Source organism: Lithobates pipiens, unplaced genomic scaffold (genome assembly GCF_037356315.1).
Source record: "Lithobates pipiens isolate NorthernLeopardFrog02 unplaced genomic scaffold, aLitPip1_a1.2 Scaffold_18, whole genome shotgun sequence".
Classification (NCBI taxonomy): domain Eukaryota; kingdom Metazoa; phylum Chordata; class Amphibia; order Anura; family Ranidae; genus Lithobates; species Lithobates pipiens.
In genome coordinates this window covers 191,440,436-191,464,817 of record NW_027507758.1, presented here as the reverse complement: position 1 = coordinate 191,464,817, position 24,382 = coordinate 191,440,436, and the positions used below count along the sequence as shown (strand labels likewise).

Genomic DNA, 24,382 nt, shown 5'->3' with positions numbered 1-24,382 from the left:
ATTAATTACCCCTGCTAGAGCCGCCTGCAAGCATACACAAAGCTCATGTAGGGTGAGGGGTGGGGCGGTATAGGGAAGACATGTCCTGTGAGGAGACCTTCAGCGAAAAAAAAAAAAAAAAAAGTGAACGGATTCCTCTCAGTAAATTTGCAGAGCATGCACACTGAGAGTGGCAACGCATATTATTATTATTATTAATATATATTAATTATTAATATTATTAATATGGACACCTTGGATGGCAGAATGCTTCTATAATCAGGTATAGAATAGGCTTTTAAAGAGAAATACACATAGAATTGTTTTGGCTTTAATTACACTTTTTAATTCCTTGGCAAACTCCTTTAAAATTGTGAATTCATGTTATTCTAGTAAAATGCTGAAAACCTGTATTTAGACAACACAGGGCCCAGTATTTCAAATGTCAGTGAAGGAGGTGAATATGGTAGTCAGATTTCACCTCACAATTTTCCAGGGCAAGTTAGGAATTAACTGGTCAGTATTGTGCACAACTTCAATGAGCCCTACAATATTCTGCATACCAACATCAAATAATGTATGGAATATGAGCATATGGGTATATTCAACCACGTTTTCTCCATAAGAATGGCCCAATAAGTACACATATATGAAAGTAAGAATCAGTTACAGACAATAGGGTCGATTTATTAAAACTAGAGAGTGCAAAATCTGGTACAGCTGTGCATAGAAACCAATCAGCTTCCAGTTTTTTTTTGTCAAAGCTTAAAGTGTAACTCCACTTATGTTGTGAAAAAAAACATTCCCCTCTTGGTGATCTATGTACATTGCAAGGATTTTAATAAAAACTTTGTTTCAGATTCCTACCTTTTGTTATTCTTAAGAAATCACTGTTTGTTCTGTGCCGAGTGAGTCTAATGGGAGCGGTTTCATAATTATCAACTAGCTGTGCAGCTGCAAGGGCATTAATGAGGAAAGCAGCTGGGTCTGCATCTCTTTATGCAGTCCATACATGGTCGAATTTTGAACTAATTTTCTTTTCAAAGTCAGAAAGTTAATTTTTTTTTGTGATCCGATGACGCCACCATTGATTTTCGAAATTCAGCCGACCAAGCCTTCAATATCACCCCATGTTGCTGCAGAAAAGAATTTTCATGGCCGGGAATCTTCTTTTCTCTCCGTAAATTTTCTTTTCTTATTACATTTCTCGCATGATTCTCCCATCATTGATTAGAAAATCGTTCATTTGTCAAAAAATTTCCAACATGTCCAATTCCTCAAATTTGATTTCCGCATGAAAATCGGCCATTGCTGCAGCCCACTAATGGTGCGAAATTCGTACGAAAATTCTTAGATACGATTTTCGAAAGAAAATTCTTTCGAAAATTCGAACCGTGTATGGTCGGCATTAGATGTGTTCCTATTCAGAGTATCTCACCAAAAATTTACATTTTTGTTGCAGGGGATGCCTGAATTATGACTTGCATCTTTAGTGCAGACTTCTGGGAAACTCGGTGAGCCGAACACACCATCAGGAAATTACATTTTGTACACAGAATTAAACACTCTGTGTACAAAACACCTCCAGGTAGCCATATTGCATTGCATTTGCAGAAAATGACAGTGGCTGCAGATTGAAAAGGAAAGGTATTTTTTTAATAATATTCAATTATAATATGACTTGTGTCGCAATTGTGTATGATATACTATTTTTTCTTTTATTTGATATGTTTTTCCCCACGAAAGTGGGGAAAAACATACCCTTTGATTGAACAAGCTGAAGTTAGAAGCTGATTGGCTACCATGCACAGCTGTACTAGATTTTGCAATCTTCAGTTATAATGAATCAATCCCAGTTTGTCTAAATTTAATACCAAAGCTTGGGATCCAAATCCCTATCCATTTGCAGTGCCTGGGTTCTGTAATTTTTACATTAATTTAAACATATTTGTCAAAATACACTTTGGAAGAGCTAATACACAGAGGCTTACATTGGCCACACATGTACTGTTTGCCCTAAAAATCGTAAAATCAAAACTTTATGATTCTTGAATTCTTTACAACTATATTGAAACAAATTAAAATTACCAGTAACTGTGTTACATTCAAAAGATGTAGCTGTAAACCCTTACAGAGTGTTACAAGTTGCTTAATACTAAAAGTTAATTCTATATAACACTTTACACGTCCTAACTGTTTTTGTGTGAATGTGGTAAAAGTGTTTTTGAAATAGAATATTCAGCAGCTTTGTTTTTCAAATACAGGGAGTGACAAGCTACCATAAATCTTTTTGGCTCTGTATATTTTCACAGATTCTTACTATACAGCTGTTCCACGGTCAAGCTCATTGATAAGAGCAGAGTGAACTCTGAAGATCTCCTGCCTTGTTGGAGACTGGTCTATAGATGATTTCTCACTTGTCTTCTCCTTGCCGTCTACTCCACAGTACCTAAAATCTCAGAGCACAGCAAGGAATACTGGTTATTTTTTTTTATTCATTGTCTTATATCTTAGTTCATCAAGAATTTTGTTGAAATGAAAAATTAACAAAGAATATCCTTCTATAGTGTGTGCTTGCCTCAATCCAAAGCACTAAGTGTGATTTTTGTCCACTGTCTCCTTCCTCTGCTACCTGCATGAGTCACTTCTGACAGGTTATGCTGACTCCAAAGGGATCCAGGGGGATGGGGAAATGCGATCCAGCACACAATATGTAATCGACAGGCTCAGCTGTCTATATTTCCTTATGAGACTGTTTAGAGTGTCCTATCCCTTCACTTAGGTCTCAAATTACACTCAGCTCTCTGATCTATGCTGTGCAGGGTGTGACATCAGATCCCTGCCTCCTGCCTTCCGCCGATCAGAAATGCAGTGTAAACTGTATACTTTTAATGTTTGTGAATAAGAGATCGCTTTAGATAAACAGGAACAACTTATGTAGGAGGATTTGTTTCATCTCTGTGTATCACCTAAGGCCAGTCATTTCACTGGGTATATGTAAGGGTTTACAAACACTTTAAGGCTCATGTCACACTAGTCATCCTGTTTCTGGCAACAAGTTGGCAGTAACAGAATTGATTAAGAGGGGAAAAATATACCTGTTTCAATGGAGTAATTTCCTCAATGGCTAAACTGCTATATACTGTGACCCACAGAAGATTGGCGTACTGCTCAGGCTCTTATGCTGATTAGGGGAGCAATGTGGATGGTGTATATGTCCGCTGCTGCGGGAATGCTGGTGAGGGAATGGAGCTTGTCCCAGCTCCTGTGATTACTGGAGAGAGGAAGGAAGGGACCCCAGATGCTGCACATCCACTTGCGTGGATGTGGGGCATTGGGGATCCCTTCCTTTGTTAACTGCTATATAATTTGACTAGCTACTTTGCCCACGGAGAAAGTAACACTGTAAGAACAGGTCATTTGAATGTTTTTTTTCTTGCCTTCTCCAATGACCTTGTCGCTTGTGAGTTGTTACTGGGTCAGCACTGGACTAATCAGCATTATCACATGGGGAATCAATAGCCTTGTGTAAGCATATAAGCTACTATTCCTATGACTTGTAGCTTACAAAGTTTTTACTTTCACTCCTGGCAATTAACAGAGCAGAAAGTGAGAAAACAGAGGTGGGGTAATAAATTGAACCTGTTGCTTTTCCATGCACAGGCAAACCACAGGTTCACCAAAGGTTTATGTAATAAACAGCAAGGCGTAAGCTGCAAGCATCACTAAACATGGTAGACCTAGAGAGCAAAGTGACATAAAGAGCAAAGTGGCAAGATGGTTTATATAAAGAGCACATCTATCAATGACTATTACCTGTACTGTTTAAATGATGCATATCTGCTAACATGTAGCTTTTTAAAACAGATCACCTAAGCATTTGACTCCATTTTGATGGATTGGGGAGCCATTCTCCCCCTAAAGATCTCTGACATTCCAGTAGGCAGATGTCTTTCCTGCAACCCATGCAGGGCATTGACAGTTGTAGGATAAGCACTCACAATCTTGATTCTCAATATATTTCTATAGAGAACCCATTAGCAGGCAGGAGACACCAATGCCCCCCATTCCCAGTGAATTATAAGTAGGACTATACTGAGAATCCACTCCAGCAACTGACACTACAAGCTAGGTTTAAAAGATACTCATGATTCATCATGGCTGTACAGGTGATGGTGGAATTATATTCACATATTGAGCAAACAAAGTGACCTAGCAGGGGATAAAACACTAATGGAATCCACCAACTCCTTAATAATTCACTTTGGGTGGAGCTCTGATTTCAAATCTAGCCATACGAATGTTTTGACAAATCTTTAAAAGATCAGATACAGCCACCCAAAAATCAAGCCAATTTGTTATATCTGCTGATCTTTATTTTTTTTAGTCTGTTATGTCCTTGTTTTCTTGGAATACAAAACACATTATAGAAAGTTATAGATATCAAGCCTACAGAGTAGTGAACTCTTTCAGAAAATTGGCTCTTTTTCAACTCACTTCTTTTTAAATAGCTTACGGAAGGAGCTTCGGAAACCTCCTTTTTGATCTGACCTGGGATGATGATCACTGAATGATGTTTGCTCAGTTTCATCTTTTTGGTAGAATTTTGCATTTCCATCCATGTGGATTTCCTATAACAAGAGTAATAATACATAAAAGAATGCCATTCTCCTTTGAACAAGCTTTTCATCTGACTTTATATAGCAGTTAAACATGCATGCACAATTTACCCTTCAGAAGATCATATGAAAGTGGTTGTGTATGTTTAGGGCTATGAAATAGGAAATGAGTGACACCGTCTAGACACTCCCAGCTCCAACGTAGTGTAGGAGGAAACATAGTTACATAGTTAGTCAGGTTGAAAAAAGACACAAGTCCATCCAGTTCAACTATAAAACAAATAGTAAATAGAAACAAATAGTAACTGGACAGAAAAATACCAGCAAACTGATACTTCCTCCAATAAGTTTGAGCCAGGGGTGTCTGGCAAGGTAAAGGGGCTTAAAGGCAAAGAAAATGGAAAATTGTGTACTCACCTTTCCATCATTTTCCTGTCCTGGCGCATCTTATGGCAGAACACACTAGGTTGTGACTTTGCCTCCAAAACCTGATAGGACTGGTTAGCTATAAGTTTTGAAGAGAGGCCCACCACAGCAGTCTCCGCATCTATCACCTTAAATGGGTGGGAATCTGTATGCTGCTTTGAGATGAGCCAGGAAAGGAAAATGATGGAAAACTGAGTATACAATTTTTCGTTTTCCTGTTGCATCATGGCATCACACACTGGGAAATAACTCGCTATACGGATGGGTGCTTAGAAGTATTAATTTATTCACAAGGTACAGAAGAATTTGTTTGAACAACATCTCTTCCGAATTCAACAGTTGTCAATTGTGCAGGATCCACTCTGTAATGTGACATGAATGTTCAAGTTGCTGCTTTGCATATTATTTCCGGAGATACCCTTCAATATGCTGCCCACGATGTTGCCACTGCCCTAGTAGAATGAGCCCTTAAGCCATCAGGTATTGAAAGTTGGTGTGCCATGTATGATTTTTTTGATGGTTTTTATTAGCCATGAGGCTATTGTACGCTAAGATGCTGCTTGGCCTTTTTTAGGGCCACGAGGAATGAAAAGAAGATTTCCAAGGGATGTGGATCCCCTTTGACTAGTAAGGAATACTGGTAGGTTGATTTCTTGATTAAAGTGGAAAGCAGATGTTATTTTAGGAATGAACTGATCTGAAGGTCTTAGAACCACTCTATCTGTGTAGAAGATGAAATGAGGTTCTTTCATCAGTAAAGCTTGCAACTCGGATAAGGCTTGCCTGAGGTTATGGCAATAAAGAAGGTTATTTTCAGTGTTAAATCCCAAAGGGATACTGCCTCCATGGGATAAAAAGGGAGAACTTGACAGTGCTTCTAACAATGTAGAGAGATTTCAAACAGGAAACATTGGTTTCTTCTGTGGTTTTATCTTTAAACATGCCATTAGAAGTTGAATGATAAGGGGATCTTAAGCCTATTTGATTCCCATTATAGCAATTAAGGCAGAGACTTGTACCTTTAGCGTAATAGGCCTTTATCTAGGCCCAATTGAAGGAATTCTATAATTTGTGACACTGTGGGTGCCAACAGAACCCAGGTAAAGTTACTCCAGGGAAAATCAGATTGCCTCTTGGGGGATCAGGAAGGAATTATTCCCCTGCTGTTACTAATTGGATCATGCTTTGCTGGGGGTTTTCGCCTTCCTCTTGATCAAGTGTGGGTGAAGGATTGTGTATATGGGATATATGATATATTTTTTTTGAGTTGAACTAGATGGACTTGTGTCTTTTTTCAACCTGACTAACTATGTAACTATGCTGCTGTGCGAATGAAGTGAATTTTTCCAACACTTTCTTGTAAGTGTTATTATTTGAATTCTTCCTGGCTTGCTGCAACGTAGTTACCATCTTAGCAGCCTATCCCTTTCAATTTCCATGCCATCAGGTGTATTTTCTTTCTGGTGCTGCGTGTAGGAATTGGCCCTGTGAGAGCAGATCCAGTGTTACTGGGAGAAGAAATGGGTCCTCTATACTCCGTTGTAGAGTGGTTGTGAATGGTTTTCTTGGCCAAAAGTGTATTACTGCTATCACTGTGGATGTTGATCTTCTGAGTCTGGATAGAAATCCCGCTATTAACGATATTGGGGGGAAAATATATCTCAGCTGGAAGTTCCAGGGTTGGTGTAGACAGTCTACCCCTGCCCGCCATTGGATATGCCACTCTCGCCAGAAATTTTGGACACTTTTGGGTTGCTGCCAGATCAATGTTGGGAACACCCCAGGTCTGCATCAGAAGAGAGAAGGCTTGGAAACTCAGAGGCCATTCGTTGTTTGAAACGAAGATTCTGCTCAGGTCTTAGGCCAATTGGTTCTGGGCTGCTGGGACGTATACGGATTTCAGATCCGTCAAATATATCTGAGCCCAGTCAAAAATAGGGCATACCTCCTTCATGAGTGTTAAACTTCTGGTCCCTCCTTGCCTCTGTATGTAAGCTACTGATATTTTGTTGTCTATACGTAGTAGGACACTTTTCCACCTGAGAAGTGGACTGAATGCTAGGAGAGCTTGAAAGGTGGCTCTCAGCACCAAAATATTCAAGACTACACCTCGTGCCCTGAATATTCAAGACTACACCTCGTGCCAATGTCCCTTGGCATCTGATGTAATTGTTATTGTTGAGGAGGAATAATGTGATGATAGTGTTTGAGGTTGTAGACCTGAGTTCCCCACCATACTGACTGTTTCACTGTCTCGTGGATATAGATCGGCTAAAGCATTGATGCTCCATCCCACTGCATCAAAAACTAATTTTGAAATGTTCTTGTGTGCCATTGGGCCCACTGCACCATTGGGACAGTGGCTGACATGGCTTCCAGAATACTCATGCATGCTCTTGCTGGTAGATAAACTGCTGCCATCAATTTTTTTTATCCTGTGATTTAAAGGTTCTATTTTCTCTTGGGGAAGTTCCACTCTTTTGTGCCTGGTATTCAATTCTGCTCCCAAAAAGACCACCTGTTGTGTCGGTTGCAAGTTTCTTTTCTTCCAATTTATTATCCATCTGGTGGAGGAGAAACTGCTGGTTGTTGCCTAAGAGAAGGATATCATCAAGATAATGGTGGACTCTCAATCCTTTCTCTCTCAAGTATGCTATCACTGGCAATAGGATCTTTGCAAAGGTTCTGGGGGCAGTCGATATCCCAAAGGTTAGACTTTAGAATTGAAATTGTTGGTGCTTCACCGCAAAACAAATACATTTTTGGAAGTTCACTGGATGTGTAAGTAGGCGTCTGATAAATCAATTGACAGCATCCAATCTCCAGCGTTTATTGTCAATAAGATCGATTGGAGGCTCTCTATCTTGAAGGAATTGACAAGAAACTTTCTGTTGAGTCTTTTTAGACCTAAGATTGTGCGCAGGTCTCCAGTTTTCTTTCCTACGAGGAAAAGTGGAGAATGGAAATCTCTTCCTTTCTGAGCGAGCGGAACTTGCACAATTGCAGGTTTCTGTAGCAACTCCATCATGTACTTGATCAATACTTTTCTCTGTTGTAGAGAGGACAGAAGTCTTGTAGTTTGAAAATGGTTCCTGGGAGTTCTGTTCTTAACCACTTAAGCCCCGGACCAATTGTCAGCCTAAGGACCAGAGGTCTTTTTACAATTTCGCACTGCAGTGCTTTAACTGGTAATTGCGCGGTCATGCAATGTTGTACCCAAACAAAATTTGCGTCCTTTTCTTCCCACAAATAGAGCTTTCTTTTGATGGTATTTGATTGCCTCTGCGATTTTTATTTTTTACGATATAAAAGGAAAAAGACTGAAAATTTTGAAAAAAATAAGATTCTTTTTCTACTTTTTTGTTATAAGAAAAATCGAATAAACTCAATTTTAGTCATACATTTAGGTCAAAATGTATTCAGCCACATGTCTTTAGTAAAAAAAATTTCAATAAGCGTATATTTATTGGTTTGCGCAAAAGTTATAGCGTCTACAAACTAGAGTACATTTTCTGTAATATACACAGTTGTAATTTATGACTGCCTATCTCATTTCTTGAGGTGCTAAAATGGCAGGGCAGTACAAAAACTCCCCAAATTACCCCATTTTGGAAAGTAGACACCCCAAGGAAATTGCTGAGGGGCATGTTGAGCCCATTGAATATATTTTTTTTGTCCCAAGTGATTGAATAATGACAAAAAAAAAAAAAAGTTTACAAAAAGTCACTAAATTATATATTGCTCACACATGCCATAGTTATATGTGGAATTGCACCCCAAAATATATTCTACTGCTTCTCCTGAGTACGGGGATACCACATGTGTGGGACTTTTTGGGAGCCTAGCTGTGTACGGCACCCCGAAAACCAATCACTGCCTTCAGGATTTCTAAGGGTGCAAATTTTTGATTTCACTCCTCACTACCTATCATAGTTTTGAAGGCCGAGAGGCATGTTGAGTCCATGGAATATTTTATATTTTGCCACAAGTTGCGAGAATATTAAAAAATGTTTTTTTTTGCATAAAGTTGTCACTAAATTATATATTGCTCACACATGCTATGGGCATATGCGAAATTACACCCCAAAATACATTCTGCTACTTCTCCTGAGTACAGGGATACCACATGTGGGGGACTTTTTGGGAGTCTAGCCGCGTACGGGACCCCAAAAACCAAGCACCGCCTTCAGGATTTAAATATAAAATGCTACCAATAAAAACTGTTAGCGATCGCAGGGATCAGGCCTGACTCTGCAAACGCTGCAGTTATGTGTTTAGTGTTTTGTAAGTGACAGTGATCGATCGATACTGCACTTGGGTGGGCTGGGCGGAGGGGCAAAACGCAGGTTCTAGCAGGTATCTGGGCTGATCCCGCTAACAATGCGTTTTTTTGGAACCTTAAACTGCTGGGGATGCTAGTATAGATCTGATCAGATCAGATATTGATCTGTTCAGATACTATACCACTACGGGAGGTGTATGCTTTGCGCATGGGTGTTAGCGGTACTGGCACTAACCTAGCGCTGCCTGGGGCGACGCAGACCCTATCTGACCCTAAAACCTAATTGATATCACCCGCCGGGTGATCAGGGGGTTAAACCTTTATTGGGTAATAAATGGTGGGTGTGCTGATGCTATAAAAAGCAAACTAACTAACCAGAGTCACCCGTAACACTTATACGGTGATCACTGGTGAAAGGGTTGACTAGGGGCAATCAGGGGGTTAAAACCTTTATTAGGTAGTATATGGGGGTCCCTGACGGTATATAAAAACCTGACGGGGAACCTAAATAACTAACTGGCTATCCAGCATCACCAGTGACACTTATACGGTGATCGCTGGTGAAAGGGTTATGTCAGGGAACTCACCGTACGTATGCCCGTCCCCGTATAGCAGCAGTTCCCGTTCGTTCCAGGCGCCATGCGCGGTGTCTCCGTCAGAGGCGTACGAGTTCCAGGACGAACAGGACGTATGCTAAACCGAACACGTGGATGTACGCCAATCCGAACACACGAAAACACCCGCGCAAACTGAACGGATGTACGTCTTCACGCACGGACGGCCACTTCCACCAATCCTGGCTCACTTCCCTCTATATAAACAGGGTCCTGGCCTGACACCAGTGCTGGATCGTCTTCAGCTGTTCCTGTAAGACCTGATCGTTGCTCCTGTGACCTTGCTCCTGTGATCTTGTTCCTGTGACCCGTTCCTGATACCCACTCTTGGATTCCCCGTGTTGCTATCTCCTGGACTACCTCTGACCCCGGCTTGGACTTTCGACTTTGGCTTGTCTCCTGATTCTGTACCTCGTTTGCTTGCACGTTACCAGACCCCTTGCTTGTTCCTGATTACGCACCTGTCTCTTGTTATTGTACCGCATTGCCTGCCAGTTGCCGATCCTGCCTGTTCCAGACACGTAGTGCTCCCTGCACACCTGCTGATCTTCCGGTGCCTACCTACGTAACCAGTCTACACCTCTTCTACCGTGAGGACCCAGCATCTCCAAGGCCTTCTACTTCCATCTGCAGGCACCTGCACCCTTTCGTGTCCTCACGCTCCCTGTTCCCATCTCCAGGGGCGTGGTGACCGGAACCGTGCGAGAGGCCATCCTCAGCAGTCTGACTCCGCTGTAAGGTACGTGACAGTACGATCCAGCCAAACATGGAGTCAGACAGGGGGGCCTCACCTCTGGAAGCTTTGTGCCAACAGATCTCTGCCCTTACCCAAGCAGTTCAAGGCCTGCAAGACGGTTACCATCAACTCGAGCAGAGGGTGGAGTCATTAACTCCAAACACTACTGCCTCCCAAGGGGCTACAGCATCTCGGTCCGCCAGTCCGGCAACTCCAGCATCCATGCCTGCAATAGTGGTGCCATCCCCGGAGCCTCGAGTTCCTACCCCAGAGCGGTTTTCCGGAGATCGCAGCAAATTCCGTGCTTTTCGTAATACATGCCAGTTATACTTCCTGCTACAGCCTTGCACCTTTTCCTTGGAAAGCACAAAAGTTGGGTTCATCGTCTCCTTGCTTCTGGGGGAACCTCAGACCTGGACCCATCGCCTCTTGGAACAGGCCAGCCCTCTACTTGACACTACGGACTCTTTTCTGAATGAGATGGCTAAATTATACGACGATCCTCAGCGTGCCACCACTGCTGAGGCCAGTCTCCATGCTCTGCGACAGGGTCGCAGACCTGTAGAGGATTACGTGACGGACTTTAGGCGGTGGAGTTCTGACACTCAATGGAACGACGCCGCCCTACGTTACCAATTCCGCATTGCACTGTCCGAACCATTAAAGGACGAATTAGCCCGCATCGAAGTTCCCAGTTCTTTGGAAGACCTCATACAGGTATCAATCCAAATTGACCGCCGTCTTAGGGAACGGAGAGCTGAAAGAGTTGGTCAGTTTCGCCCCACTTGGATGTTACCCAAGGTTCCTAATTATCCTCCTACCTCCACACCTGCTCCCATCTCCGAAGCTCCAGAGCCAATGCAACTAGGATTACTTCGCTCACCATTGTCTTCTGAGGAGAAGCTACGCCGGCGCCAGAACAACCTTTGCCTCTACTGTGGGGAAGCTGGTCACTATGCGAATACATGTCCAAATAAAATTCGTAAGTTCAAAGACTCACCTCTTGTATCCAATGCATTACCTCTGACGAAATCAATTCATATAGCTGTTCCCTTTTCCTTACAGCTTCCAGGAGGAACACTCCAGGTCCAAGCTATAATTGATTTGGGCGCCTGTAGTTGCTTCATTGACCATACTCTCGTTCTGCAACACAACATTCCATTGGCACTCAAGCAACGCCAACTTTCTATACGGTTAGCAGATGGATCCAACATCAGATCAGGTCCCATTACCCATGAGACTCAACCACTGCTCGCCAACATTCTATCCGGTCACCAAGAATTAATCTGCTTGGATGTCATTTCTTCACCACTCTTCCCAATCATTTTGGGAATGCCATGGTTACAAGCCCATAATCCCCAAATAAACTGGATAACCGGTGAGGTAGTGTTTCGGTCCACTTATTGCCTTCAAAATTGTGTCAGGACCTCAAACCACCTGGTTCCGGTCATTGCCTGTTCGGGTCCTACATCTGAGCTCCAGGGGTTGGTCCCAACCACATACCACAAATTCCTGGACGTGTTTGACAAAAGAAAGGCGGACACACTACCTCCTCATCGGGTCTACGATTGCCCAATCGAGTTATTGCCTGGAGCCGAAATTCCATTCGGGAGGATATTCCCTCTATCGGAACCTGAACTCCTGGTCCTCAAAGAATACATCGATGAGAACCTCAAGAAAGGATTTATCCGACATTCATCTTCTCCAGCCGGTGCTGGAATATTTTTCGTTGAAAAAAAGGACCATTCACTCTGCCCATGTGTGGATTACAGGGATTTAAATAAAGTGACGATTAAAAATCGCTACCCCCTTCCATTAATTCCAGAATTATTCCAGAGACTTCGATCAGCCAAAATATTTACAAAGCTGGATTTACGAGGGGCCAAAAACCTAATCAGAATCCGTAAGGGGGACGAATGGAAAACGGCTTTTCGGACACGTTTTGGCCACTTTGAGTATCTGGTCATGCCATTTGGACTCTGCAACGCCCCAGCCACTTTTCAACATTTTGTTAATGACATTTTCAGGGACTTTTTGGATTTATTTGTAATTGTTTATTTGGATGATATTTTGGTATTTTCAGACTCTCTAGAAACCCATCGTGACCATGTGAAACAAGTTCTCCTGAGATTAAGGCAACATGGGCTCTACGCCAAGGCCGAGAAGTGCGAATTCGAACAGCAGACCATTCACTTCCTGGGTCTGGTAATATCAACAGAGGGAATAGAGATGGATCCTCAAAAGGTTTCAGCCATTTTATCCTGGCCACCTCCAACTGATAAAAAAGGGGTACAGCGCTTCATTGGATTCTCAAATTTTTACAGGAAGTTTATCAAAAACGTTTCCAGTGTTATAGCCCCCATCACGCAACTCACCAGCAAACAAAACCGTTTTCGATGGTCCATCGAGGCCCAAGCTGCGTTCGATAAACTAAAAGGATTATTCACATCGGCCCCAATACTCAAACAACCTGATCCTGCTCTACCTTACACTCTGGAAGTGGACGCTTCAGAGAGCGCTGTAGGCGCCATTCTGTCCCAACGCCAAGGGCCTAAATCATTAATGCATCCTGTAGCGTTCTTTTCCAAAAAACTAAATACATCAGAAAGGAACTACGATGTGGGAGATCGGGAACTTCTAGAAATCAAACTGGCTTTAGAAGAATGGCGGTACCTTCTTGAGGAGGCAACACATCCAGTATTGATTTTTACAGATCATAAAAATTTGGAATATCTCAGAACAGCTAAGCGTCTCAGGCCCCTGGCAGGCAAGATGGGCTCTTTTCTTCTCCCGTTTTAATTTTCACATAACCTACAGACCAGGATCCAAGAACAGTAAACCCGACGCATTATCCCGCATGTTCTCTGAAACTGAAGCCTCATCCCCTCCAGACACTATTTTGCAAGCTGGAAACTTCCTATTAACACAAACCAGTTTTCTATCACAGGTTCGGCAGTCGTCTCGAGGTGCATCAGTCCCTCCAGAAATGAACCTCCAAGAAAAAGATGGTCTTTTCTGGCGAGGAAGCAAATTATTCATCCCTCAAAACCTTCGCACCTCCGTTCTACAGGTTTGTCATGACTATCCCCTGGCGGGTCACTTCGGGGGTCACAAAACGACAAATTTAGTTCAAAGGCATTTCTGGTGGCCAAACCTCGCGAAAGACTGCAGGAACTATGTTAGCTCTTGTTCAACCTGCCTCCGGAATAAAAACAGCAAAAATAAAGCCTGGGGATTATTGAGGCCATTACCTATCCCTGAAAGACCATGGGATAAGATCGCAATGGACTTTATTGTTGAGCTTCCCCCTCTGAAGGATTTTCCTCTATCTTCGTGGTGGTGGATCGCTTTTCCAAAATGGCACACTTTATTCCCATGAAGGGAACTCCATCTGCAACCGAGACAGCCAGAGTATTCATTAGGGAAATTGTCAGACTCCATGGAATTCCTGGTGATATTGTCTCTGATCGTGGAGTCCAATTCACGTCAAAATTTTGGAAATCATTGTGTGAAACTTTGGGTATCAAGTTAAATTTCTCTTCAGCTTACCATCCCCAAACAAACGGGCAGACCGAACGCACTAATCAAACCTTGGAACAATATTTACGTTGTTTCACTTCTTTTTCTCAGGAGGATTGGGCTTCGTTACTACCCTTAGCAGAATTTGCATTTAATAACTCTACTCATTCTGCCACAAACCAGTCACCATTTTATTCTAACTATGGTTTTCATCCCTCCTTCTTGCCAACATCCTTACCGGATTCTCCTGTACCAGCTGTCCAGGATAGGCTGAATTTCTTTGTTATCAACAATCAGGTACTTAAAGAAACCCTTTCTAAGGCTCAGGAGGACGATAAAAAATTTTTTGACAGGAAGAGAAGGGGAGAATTGGATTTAAAAATCGGTGATCGTGTATGGCTGTCAACCGCAAACCTGAAACTGGCGTGTCCCTCTAAAAAATTGGGACCCAGATATTTGGGGCCTTTTCCAATTAAGAAGAAAATTAATTCGGTAGCCTATGAACTTGAACTTCCCGGCTCATTTAAAATCCATCCTGTATTTCACACTTCTCTACTTAAACCTGATGTACCCAATTCCTTTCCAGTTCGGGAGTTATGCTCTCCAGAAGCTATATTGATAGATGGGGAGGAGGAGTTTGAGATCGAAGCCATTCTGGATTACAGGAAGCGGCAAGGACAAAACCAATACTTGATTAAGTGGAAAGGCTTTGGCCCCGAAGAAAATTCCTGGGAACCCGAAGCGAATCTTCATGCCCAGAGGCTTATACGGGCTTTTCATCGCTCTCAAAGGTCGGTTCAAAGGGGCACCCGGAGGCTGCCCTTAAGGGGGGGGCACTGTCAGGGAACTCACCGTACGTATGCCCGTCCCCGTATAGCAGCAGTTCCCGTTCGTTCCAGGCGCCATGCGCGGTGTCTCCGTCAGAGGCGTACGAGTTCCAGGACGAACAGGACGTATGCTAAACCGAACACGTGGATGTACGCCAATCCGAACACGCGAAAACACCCGCGCAAACTGAACGGATGTACGTCTTCACGCACAGACGGCCACTTCCACCAATCCTGGCTCACTTCCCTCTATATAAACAGGGTCCTGGCCTGACACCAGTGCTGGATCGTCTTCAGCTGTAAATGTAAGACCTGATCGTTGCTCCTGTGACCTTGCTCCTGTGATCTTGTTCCTGTGACCCGTTCCTGATACCCACTCTTGGATTCCCTGTGTTGCTATCTCCTGGACTACCTCTGACCCCGGCTTGGACTTTCGACTTTGGCTTGTCTCCTGATTCTGTACCTCGTTTGCTTGCACGTTACCAGACCCCTTGCTTGTTCCTGATTACGCACCTGTCTCTTGTTATTGTACCGCATTGCCTGCCAGTTGCCGATCCTGCCTGTTCCAGACACGTAGTGCTCCCTGCACACCTGCTGATCTTCCGGTGCCTACCTACGTAACCAGTCTACACCTCTTCTACCGTGAGGACCCAGCATCTCCAAGGCCTTCTACTTCCATCTGCAGGCACCTGCACCCTTTCGTGCCCTCACGCTCCCTGTTCCCATCTCCAGGGGCGTGGTGACCGGAACCGTGCGAGAGGCCACCCTCAGCAGTCTGACTCCGCTGTAAGGTACGTGACAGGTTAACTCTAGGTGCAATCAGGGGGTTAAAATCTTTATTAGGTAGTATATGGGGGTACCTAACACTATAAAAACCTGGCGGTGAACTTAAAAAATAACTAGCTACCTAGCAGCACCAGTGACACTAATGCAGCGATCAGAAAAACGATCGCTTAGTGACACTGGCAAGGGGGTGAAAGGGTTAGCTCTAGGGGCAATCAAGGGGTTAAACCTTTATTAGGTAGTATATGGGGGTCCCTGACGCTATATAAAAACCTGACGGGAACCTAAATAACTAACTGGCTAACCAGCTCTAGGGGTAATCAGGGGGTTAAACCTTTATTGGGGGGGTAGGGGGCTAACCTGGACCTAACACTAACTGCCCTGACAGTTTTTACAGTTACAACTGACACTAAATGCAGTGATCAATAAATAAATGATCACTGCAATCAGTGACACTGTGACTGGGGGGGGAGGTGATCGGGGGGTGACAGTGTGCCTATGTGTACCTACATGTCAGTGTAGTGTTGGTGCACACTTACTATGTCTTCTCTCCTCGCCGTCCTGTCAAAAAGACCGCCCCGAGGAGAGTGACATCACTTCCTTCTGCCTGTGTTTACACTACACAGGCGGGGGAAGCTTCTCATTCGCCAGGAGTGATCGAGAGGGGATGGCCAGGAACCAACGGCCATCCCCTCATCCTGGATCGCTCCTGAAGCGAAACGGACCGCTGCAGCCAGTGGAAGGGGGTCCAATCGGACCCCCCACCCGCTGGAAGGCAGGCACGTATGGGTACGTAATTGTGCCCATCCGTGCCATTCTGCCGACGTATATTTACATGCGTTAACTGGTTAAATCTTGATTTGTGACTGAAGTGGATAGTGGATATTGTCCAGGGATCTTTTATGGGATCTCCCCAAACCTGTGTGAATAGTCTGAGTCTGGCTCCTACTATTGCAGGCTGGACTGGTGCACCTTTAAAAGGATTTCTGTTAATCCCCTGTGCTAGCGGGTTTTGACTTTTGTAACCTCAGAAAAGAAGATTGGGTTTTTCTCCACTTTTGCTCAAATTTCTTCTATGTTAACTCACCTCTTTATACCTCTCTGGGACATTGTGTCTATATGGTGCAGTTTTTTGTTGTTTTGGCCTTCTGTCGGACAGAATGAGGCCTGATTTACCACCTGTGATCTTTAAGATGGCAGAGTCTAGTTTTTCACTGAACAAATTTTTTCTGTCATAGGGTATATTACACCAGTTTGTTTTGGAAGCTGGATCTGCAACCCATGGCTTTAACCACAGTGCTCTTCTTAACATTACCGAGGCCAGCATGGCTCTTGCCGAAGATCTGTTCACTGAGGCTTCGGCCACAAAATCCCCAGCTAGACTGAGCTCTTGTAACAGTGGTTACTATTTTTTCTTGTTCCGCTACTTCTAGAAGTAGCTTTTCGACACTGGAAGTCCAGCAATCGATTGCTCTTCCTACCGCTGCCAGTGCGATCGCTGGTCTACCAGCACCCCCTGCTGCTGAGTAAGATCTTTTAAGATCAAGGTCAGTTTTGTGATCAAGTGCATCTCTGAAAGTTACCGCATCTTCAATAGGCAAAGTCACATGAAGGCCCAGGTGCATTAAGCATGTGTCACTGACTGATGCTGAAATGAGTGTGTAAACATTTGGCTCTTTTAATGGATATAGCTTTGCTAACCTCTTAGGGCTAATTTTTTTTTCCAGTTTTTGCCACTCGTCTTTTATCAGGTCTTCCAATTCATCTATAAATGGGAAGGTCTCTGATTCGTTTTTTAAATTTAGGAAATATGTTTTAATCTTGCGTGGTGCTTCCTTTGATTCTTCCCAACCAAACGCTTCTTTTGCTGATTTTGTGAATGGGTCTAATAAAGCAAAATCAAAGCCTGTGGAATTTGTCAGAGGAGTTGTCTGAGTTTGCAGGCATAGGTAAAGTGGCTGTTGATGTGCTCGGAGCTGGTCTATCTGGTTCTGGAGCTGACACTTATAGTATCGATTCTCTTACCGATTCTCAGATAATATCGGTTACCTCCCTTCCATCCGTTTCTTTTTCTCTTGTTACTTCTTCCAGGCATGTTTGGCATGTTAGCTTGTCAGGAAGAGCCGGAGCAATGCATACCCAGCAGGCATTGGCCATAGGGCGCGTGCGGTCACTGCTATGTGTTTTATGGGTTGAAGATGACTTTCTTTGGTGTGAATGATGGTGATGGGAGGAAGATCTTGACTGGCTTCTTCTGGAACGTCTATTTCCCAAAGAGGAATTATGTGTTGAACTTTCTTTACACCTGGAGTGAGGGGATCTTGATGACCTGACGGGGCTATCCAGATAAGATGGTATTAGTGGCATTCCTCTCTTTTTCCACATCTTCGCTACTTACCAAAACACCCCTTACCTTACAGACTGTAGATGGTCTGCTTGGGCAGCGGCCTCCATGAGCAGAGCAAAGGACAGTGACCATTAAAAGTATGATAAAAAGCAGGAGAAAAGGTAGAGGAATAAAAAGGTCTGTGAATATGAAGGTAAGAATAGTGGTGGTCGCTGAAAGCATTTTAAGCCTATTTAAGGCTTGCATGGCACCAGAATGAATAGACCAGTTTAAAGCCATATAGTTCTGTGTGCGTTACTGCCGGTTTAACGCCATATAGTTTTGTGTGCCTTGCTGCCAGTTTAACGCCATATAGTTCTGTGTGCTGCCAGGCCAGTTTAACTCCATATAGTTTTGGGTGTGTTACTGCAAGTTTAATGCCATTTACTTCTGTGTGTGTTACTGCCAGTTTAACGCCTAAAGAGACTTGATGTCACCCTATTGTCTTCACCCCTCAACTATACATCAAGGAAATCAATGGATTTGGGATCCCAATGTCCCGTGAACAGCATATTTAGGTCATTGTCATTCATATAGAACAACCATTTGTGGTGTCTGAACGGCGGGGACTGTCAGTTCCAAAGATGCGGGACCTCTCCCACCATCCTATGTAGAGATTGGCTAGGGAGGGGAAAAATTGGCTCCCCTAGAGGCCCCCGCATCTCTGTAAGTAACAGTCCCCGTCAAACATAAAATAATTGTGAGTGATTAAATATTCTAAACTCAACAAAATGAACTCCTGATGGACAAGGGAATAACCACTATATCTGATCAAAAAGAAGGAGACTGCTTGTAAGTCTAGAGAATGAGGAATAAAGGAATATAAAAACTTGTAACATCGCAAGTAACCCACTTTAACCACTTGCTGACCGCCGCACGCTGATATACATCGGCACAAGGGCAGCGGCGGGCAAATAGGCGTACCTGTACGTCCCCTTTAATTTGCGGGACTAGTGGGCACACGCCCAATGCGTACTGCGTGACTGTGCCCGTGGGTCCTGTGGACTTGATGTCCGCCGGTGTCCCGCGATCATGTCACAGAGCGGCAGAACAGGGAAATTCCTATGTAAAAGGCATTTGCCTGTTGTGCCTAGCAACATGACAGAGATCTACTGCTCCCTGTCATCGGGAGCAGTGATCTCTGGATGTTGTAGTGAGCTCACCCCCCCCACAGTTAGAATCACTCCCTAGGACACACTTAACCCCTTGATCGTCCCCTAGTGTTTAACCCCTTCCTCGCCAGTGTCATTTACACAGTAATCAGTGCCGTTTTTTAGCACTGATCGCTGTATGAATGACAATGGTCCCAAAATAGTCTCAAAAGTGTCTGATGTGTGCCGCAATGTCACAGTCATGATAAAAATTGCAGATCACCGCTATTACTAATTAAAAAAAAAAGAATAATAAAAATGCATAAATCTATCCCCTATTTTGTAGACGCTGTAGCTTTTGCGTGAACCAATCAATATACGCTTATTGCGATTTTTTTTTACCAAAAATATGTAGAAGAATACATCGGCCTAAACTGAGGACATTTTTAGGGGATATTTATTATAGCAAAAAGTAAAAAATATTGCTTTTTTTTCAAAATTGTTGCTTTTTTTTGTTTATAGTGGAAAAAATAAAAACCACAAATCAATACAAGCTCTATTTGTGGGGAAAAAAGGGACATTATTTTGGTTTGGTGTAACGTCGCACGGCTGCGCAACTGTCAGTTAAAACGACGCAGTGCCAAATCGCAAAAATTGCTCTGGTCAGGAAGGGGGTAAATCCTTCCGGGGCTGAAGTGGTTAAACTGTCATTCCACTCAAAATCTTTAAATTTGACAAGTAGTTGTTTAGTGTCCCTAAGGTAACCACTAAGGGTTAAAAACAGGGGTGAACAGCGACAGATGTCGATGCTGGTCTCCCTAAGCACAGTGTCCCCCACCACTTTCTAGAATATCATAAACAATCATCCAAGGATCTAAAAGTTTGGGTCCTTGAATCAATTCCAGATAAATTTCCCCCAGCAGAACGTTTCAAAAGACTGTGCCGTCAGGAAACGTACTGGATTTTCACTTTGGTCCCCCACCACTTTCTAGAATATCATAAACAATCATCCAAGGATCTAAAAGTTTGGGTCCTTGAATCAATTCCAGATAAATTTCCCCCAGCAGAACGTTTCAAAAGACTGTGCCGTCAGGAAACGTACTGGATTTTCACTTTGGATACTATGTCGCCTAGAGGAATGAACGAGGAGATCGAAATCAGCACTGTTATTTAATCAGGTGCTGTTGTGATTTTTCCCCTGGTCATGCCTCAGTGGGTTGCCCGGCTACTGGTGAATGGATACCCAGTTTTATCCACTAAATAGCTCATTTGGACAACAAACACAAATTTGGCACCGCCTTTTTTTTTTCTTCCCCTTCCCTTTTTTATACAATATTATGTTCCCTCTAGAGAGTATTGGGACAGAAAGATGTTTGTATATACTCACGTATATACATGCGTTTGTTGCACATGTACATGTTTACAACTACACGTACGTGCAGGTATGTGGGTATGCATGAGCTGTTATTGTATTTGTGTGTGTGTATATGTATGACTATATGTGTGCACACATATATACACAGTGGGTATCACCAGCATTATCCATTAACCATTTATTATCTGAAGATTCGATTTTATCCTTTTGAGAAGTATTTTTGGTCATGATATAACTTAGAACCTTAATATTATACCTAGCATAGAGTCCTCTCTTTCCTCCATTCTCACCATTTTATTAATTCATTATAATTTATAATAATCAATTGATTTCCAAATTGCTAATAATTTTCTTAATTCATTTTTTAGTTAATTTACTTATAAAAATGTATTCATTTAAAATTTGAGGTATATTTATACATTTTATATTTATGTATTTAATTAATTAGTGAATTGATCGATTTCTGCAAACGTTATAAACTTATCTTCCACTAATAATCAGCAAGCTTCTTACTCCTATTTACATTCACTTCGGTCTCCAGCCATCTACCTCTTTGAATCTGTGTATTTGATTGACGGGCTGGCCAGCCCATCAGATCTCTCTGTTTCTATTTCCTCTGTAATATAAGACTGCCAGGTTTGCCAGCCAATCATGGTCTGATGAAGAAGCTGTAGCTTCAAAATGCATTACCATTCCTTGCCACTGTGAATAATCCCATTTCCTGTTCCTGTGAAGTCACGACCAGCTGCGTCTTGTTTCCTGCCTCCTGGTTCCCAGCATTCTCTGGATCCCTGTAAGATCACACCAGTGCCCCAGGCTGCAAAGGGAAGACTTTTATGAGACTCCAGGACTGGCGATTTTCACCACATACTGAACTCATCTAATTTAACCTGTGAGTTACTACTTGTTTTTATTAAATATATGATTTATACTGCACTCAGTCTGGCGCCCCTCTGTTCCCACAACCACTAAGGGTTGTCACTGGTGGTCCAACCATTGGCCCAGGCTCTCGGTAAGAGAGCCAATGCCCACGACAATGGGCCTCCCTCTTAGGGGGTACATCCCTTAAAGATTTTAGGGAGATGGTGGAAGATGGGCATTATAAGGCATTCTGGAATAAACATGTCCTTTTCTTTTGATGTAAATATGCCTACCGTAAACCCCCCATCTAATAGTGAAGATAATTATTTTTTGAAAGACTGTGTGGTGTCACTTTTAAGAGGCAAATAGGTTTCAGGATCAGATGATTGACGTGTGGCTTCAGTTCAATAGACCTCATGTCCAAAACCACCACTGAGCCCTCCTTCTTATCGGCATTTCTGATAGCAATGCTATCATCCTCGCTAAGATTTCTGAGTGGCAATTTTTCAGGACCTGTAAGATTTTTAAACATGCACTTAACAGGAGATTTACAGGCTAGATGAGTCAAATCCCTTTCCACAAGTTTTTGAAAAAGATCCATGTCCTTCCCCTATGACCCAACTGGCTAGAAATCGGATTTGAGTTCTACAGGGCTAGGATTAGATTTAAAAGCTAAATCAACTAAATCATTCAAAATACATGCTTTAGAAAACAATTGGGGAGAGGGAGGAATCTCAACCACCGCAGACTCAACATTGGAAGAAGCCTCTTCATCCATACATTCACCAATATAATGTTTCCTTAAGGTTAATGAGCAGACAAATTTGTTAACATCCAATATTGTACCAAATAAAACAAAACATCTGGTTGGACAAAAATTTTGTCCTTTCGATAGTAGAGATACCTCTGCCTCATGCAAAGTCCGTTGGGAAAAATTGAGGATATTGGTGGTTACCGTTGGGAGTAACCCTGGAGCTGGTATCGGCTTCCGTTGACACTGTTGGTGTTTTCTCCCTCCTCTCCTTGTTTTCTTGTAGTTTTCTTTTTCTTGAGGCCCCAGCATTCAAGTTTAAAGTCTGTGAATTCACAGCAAGATTACTGCCCCTTGGCTGACTGGTGGTCTCAGGTGAGGAATCGGATGCAGTGACTGCTAAGCTTTCATTGGCAGATTCATTTTCAAGATCTGAGAAAACGACACATTTATTGGTTGAATTTTTACGTGGATGATCAGAGAAATAGGGTTTCTTCCAGGTGTAGACGTTATTACTCATATAATCAATACGATCTCTTGTCATCTTATCTTATTTCCCAGCGATGGCATCTCTCTCCAGCTTATCCAGTTTACTATTCAAACGGTTATCCAACTCAAAGAAACTACTGTGGCTTTGTAGTCCTGATCATTTGCAAATTCTAACAAGTTTTCTTCTAATGCCGCGTACACACGGGCGGACTGTATGGCGTACTTAGTCCGTCGAAACACATTTCAGCGGACAGTCCGCTCGTGTGTGGACTTCAGCAGACTTTTTCAGCGTGCAGTCTGGCGTACTAAGTATTTCGGATTTTTCTAAATTCTGTCCGTCATACTTTGGTTTCAGCGGACAATCCGCTCGTCAGTATGCTAGTTCGACGGACTAAGAATGGCGCATGCCCAGAAAGGATTTACACGGCTTGTCTGGGGGGGAGTGACCGGATGTGGATGGGTGGGGAGGTGTGTGGAGAGTGAGAGCATGGTGTTGCTCTGTCCCGTGCTGCCCGGCCTGCTTTGATGCCCTCGCTTTGATCCTCCCTGGACTACCTGATGCCGCCTGAAGCCCTCAGTATATAGAGTTTATATGGTAGTATGGTTGCTGTTAGGCTTCTATGCCTATCCATATATTGTCTAAATGTTTGACATTTTAACCTGAGCCGCTGTGGCTGGTACCTCCGAGCTCGAGCGTTCCTTTTTTTCTCCTCTGCCTTTTCCTGCCTTGTCGGAGCACGGGGGTGGCTGTTATCTATACCGGGCTGTTTGAGCAGGAGCCGAGAGTGCCGCTGGAGATCTCGCGAGACTTCATGCGGCCCGAGCTCCTTGTGACGCCGTAAAGTCTCTCCCCCTGCTCCGAATGAGCTTGATGTGCAGTCACGTACGGCGGGTCCGTTATCCACTATAGGCTCTGGGCAGTGGGTTGTTTGGCGGATGTATTGACGAGAGGGGACTCCTGTGTCGAGTTTCCACCCCCCCGCCCCCCTCCTTTTTCGCTCGCTGCTCGTTACCTTTCAACCAGATTAGCTGTTAAGTGAAGCGAAACATACACTGACAGCGCTGCTTGTCCGAAAGTTTTGGAGGAGAGAGAGGAAGATCTGGAAGATCTGGACAACCTGGATATCCTGCACAGACCGGTTGAGCGCTGTATGACTACGGACCAGCACTAAGATAAGTGGCAATAAATACACAACTGCATTGACTGCCTAATACTATGGAGAAGTGAGAGGAAGTTTCTGAATACCCTGTTATTGTTCCAATGGTTCTGTGAGGCTACGTACTGGCAATTGGGATAAGTGCCTCTCTTCCTTTGGTCTTAAATTATTAACGAAGTAAACCACTGACTGTTATGCTCCACTTTGACTATATATTGTGAATATAAGCATATATACATTAGTATAAATATATCAATATACGGCAATGAGTCTTTGGCGGTGGGGCTGTCTGCGGAGGTTGGAGGCCAGCTGCTGATTAATATTGCCCCTTCTGATAAATAAATAAGGGAGTGTCATCTACATTAGGAGTGACGCCATAACATCGTGGTCCCCTTCCCCTTGAAAATTCCTTTTTTTTTGACTGGTAAGGCGGGCTTATACGCGGTCATATAATCTGTTTAACCTAATTATGTCAAGAAAAAGATCC

The 24,382-nt window shown here is 43.2% G+C and overlaps 1 protein-coding gene across 1 annotated transcript in view; it reads right to left on the bottom strand.

Moving 5' to 3' along the window:
- Window positions 1-223: 223 nt before the first annotated feature.
- Window positions 224-24,382, bottom strand: part of ARHGEF33 (Rho guanine nucleotide exchange factor 33) — a 282,191-nt gene continuing 258,032 nt past the window's right edge. Inside the window, exons 15-16 of the mRNA XM_077486478.1 lie at window positions 4,477-4,610; window positions 224-2,428 (exon numbers count right to left, since the gene is read on the bottom strand). Of these exons, the coding sequence (XP_077342604.1) occupies window positions 2,299-2,428; window positions 4,477-4,610 (264 nt within the window). The 3' untranslated portion in view covers window positions 224-2,298. The remainder of the gene's footprint in view (window positions 2,429-4,476; window positions 4,611-24,382) is intronic.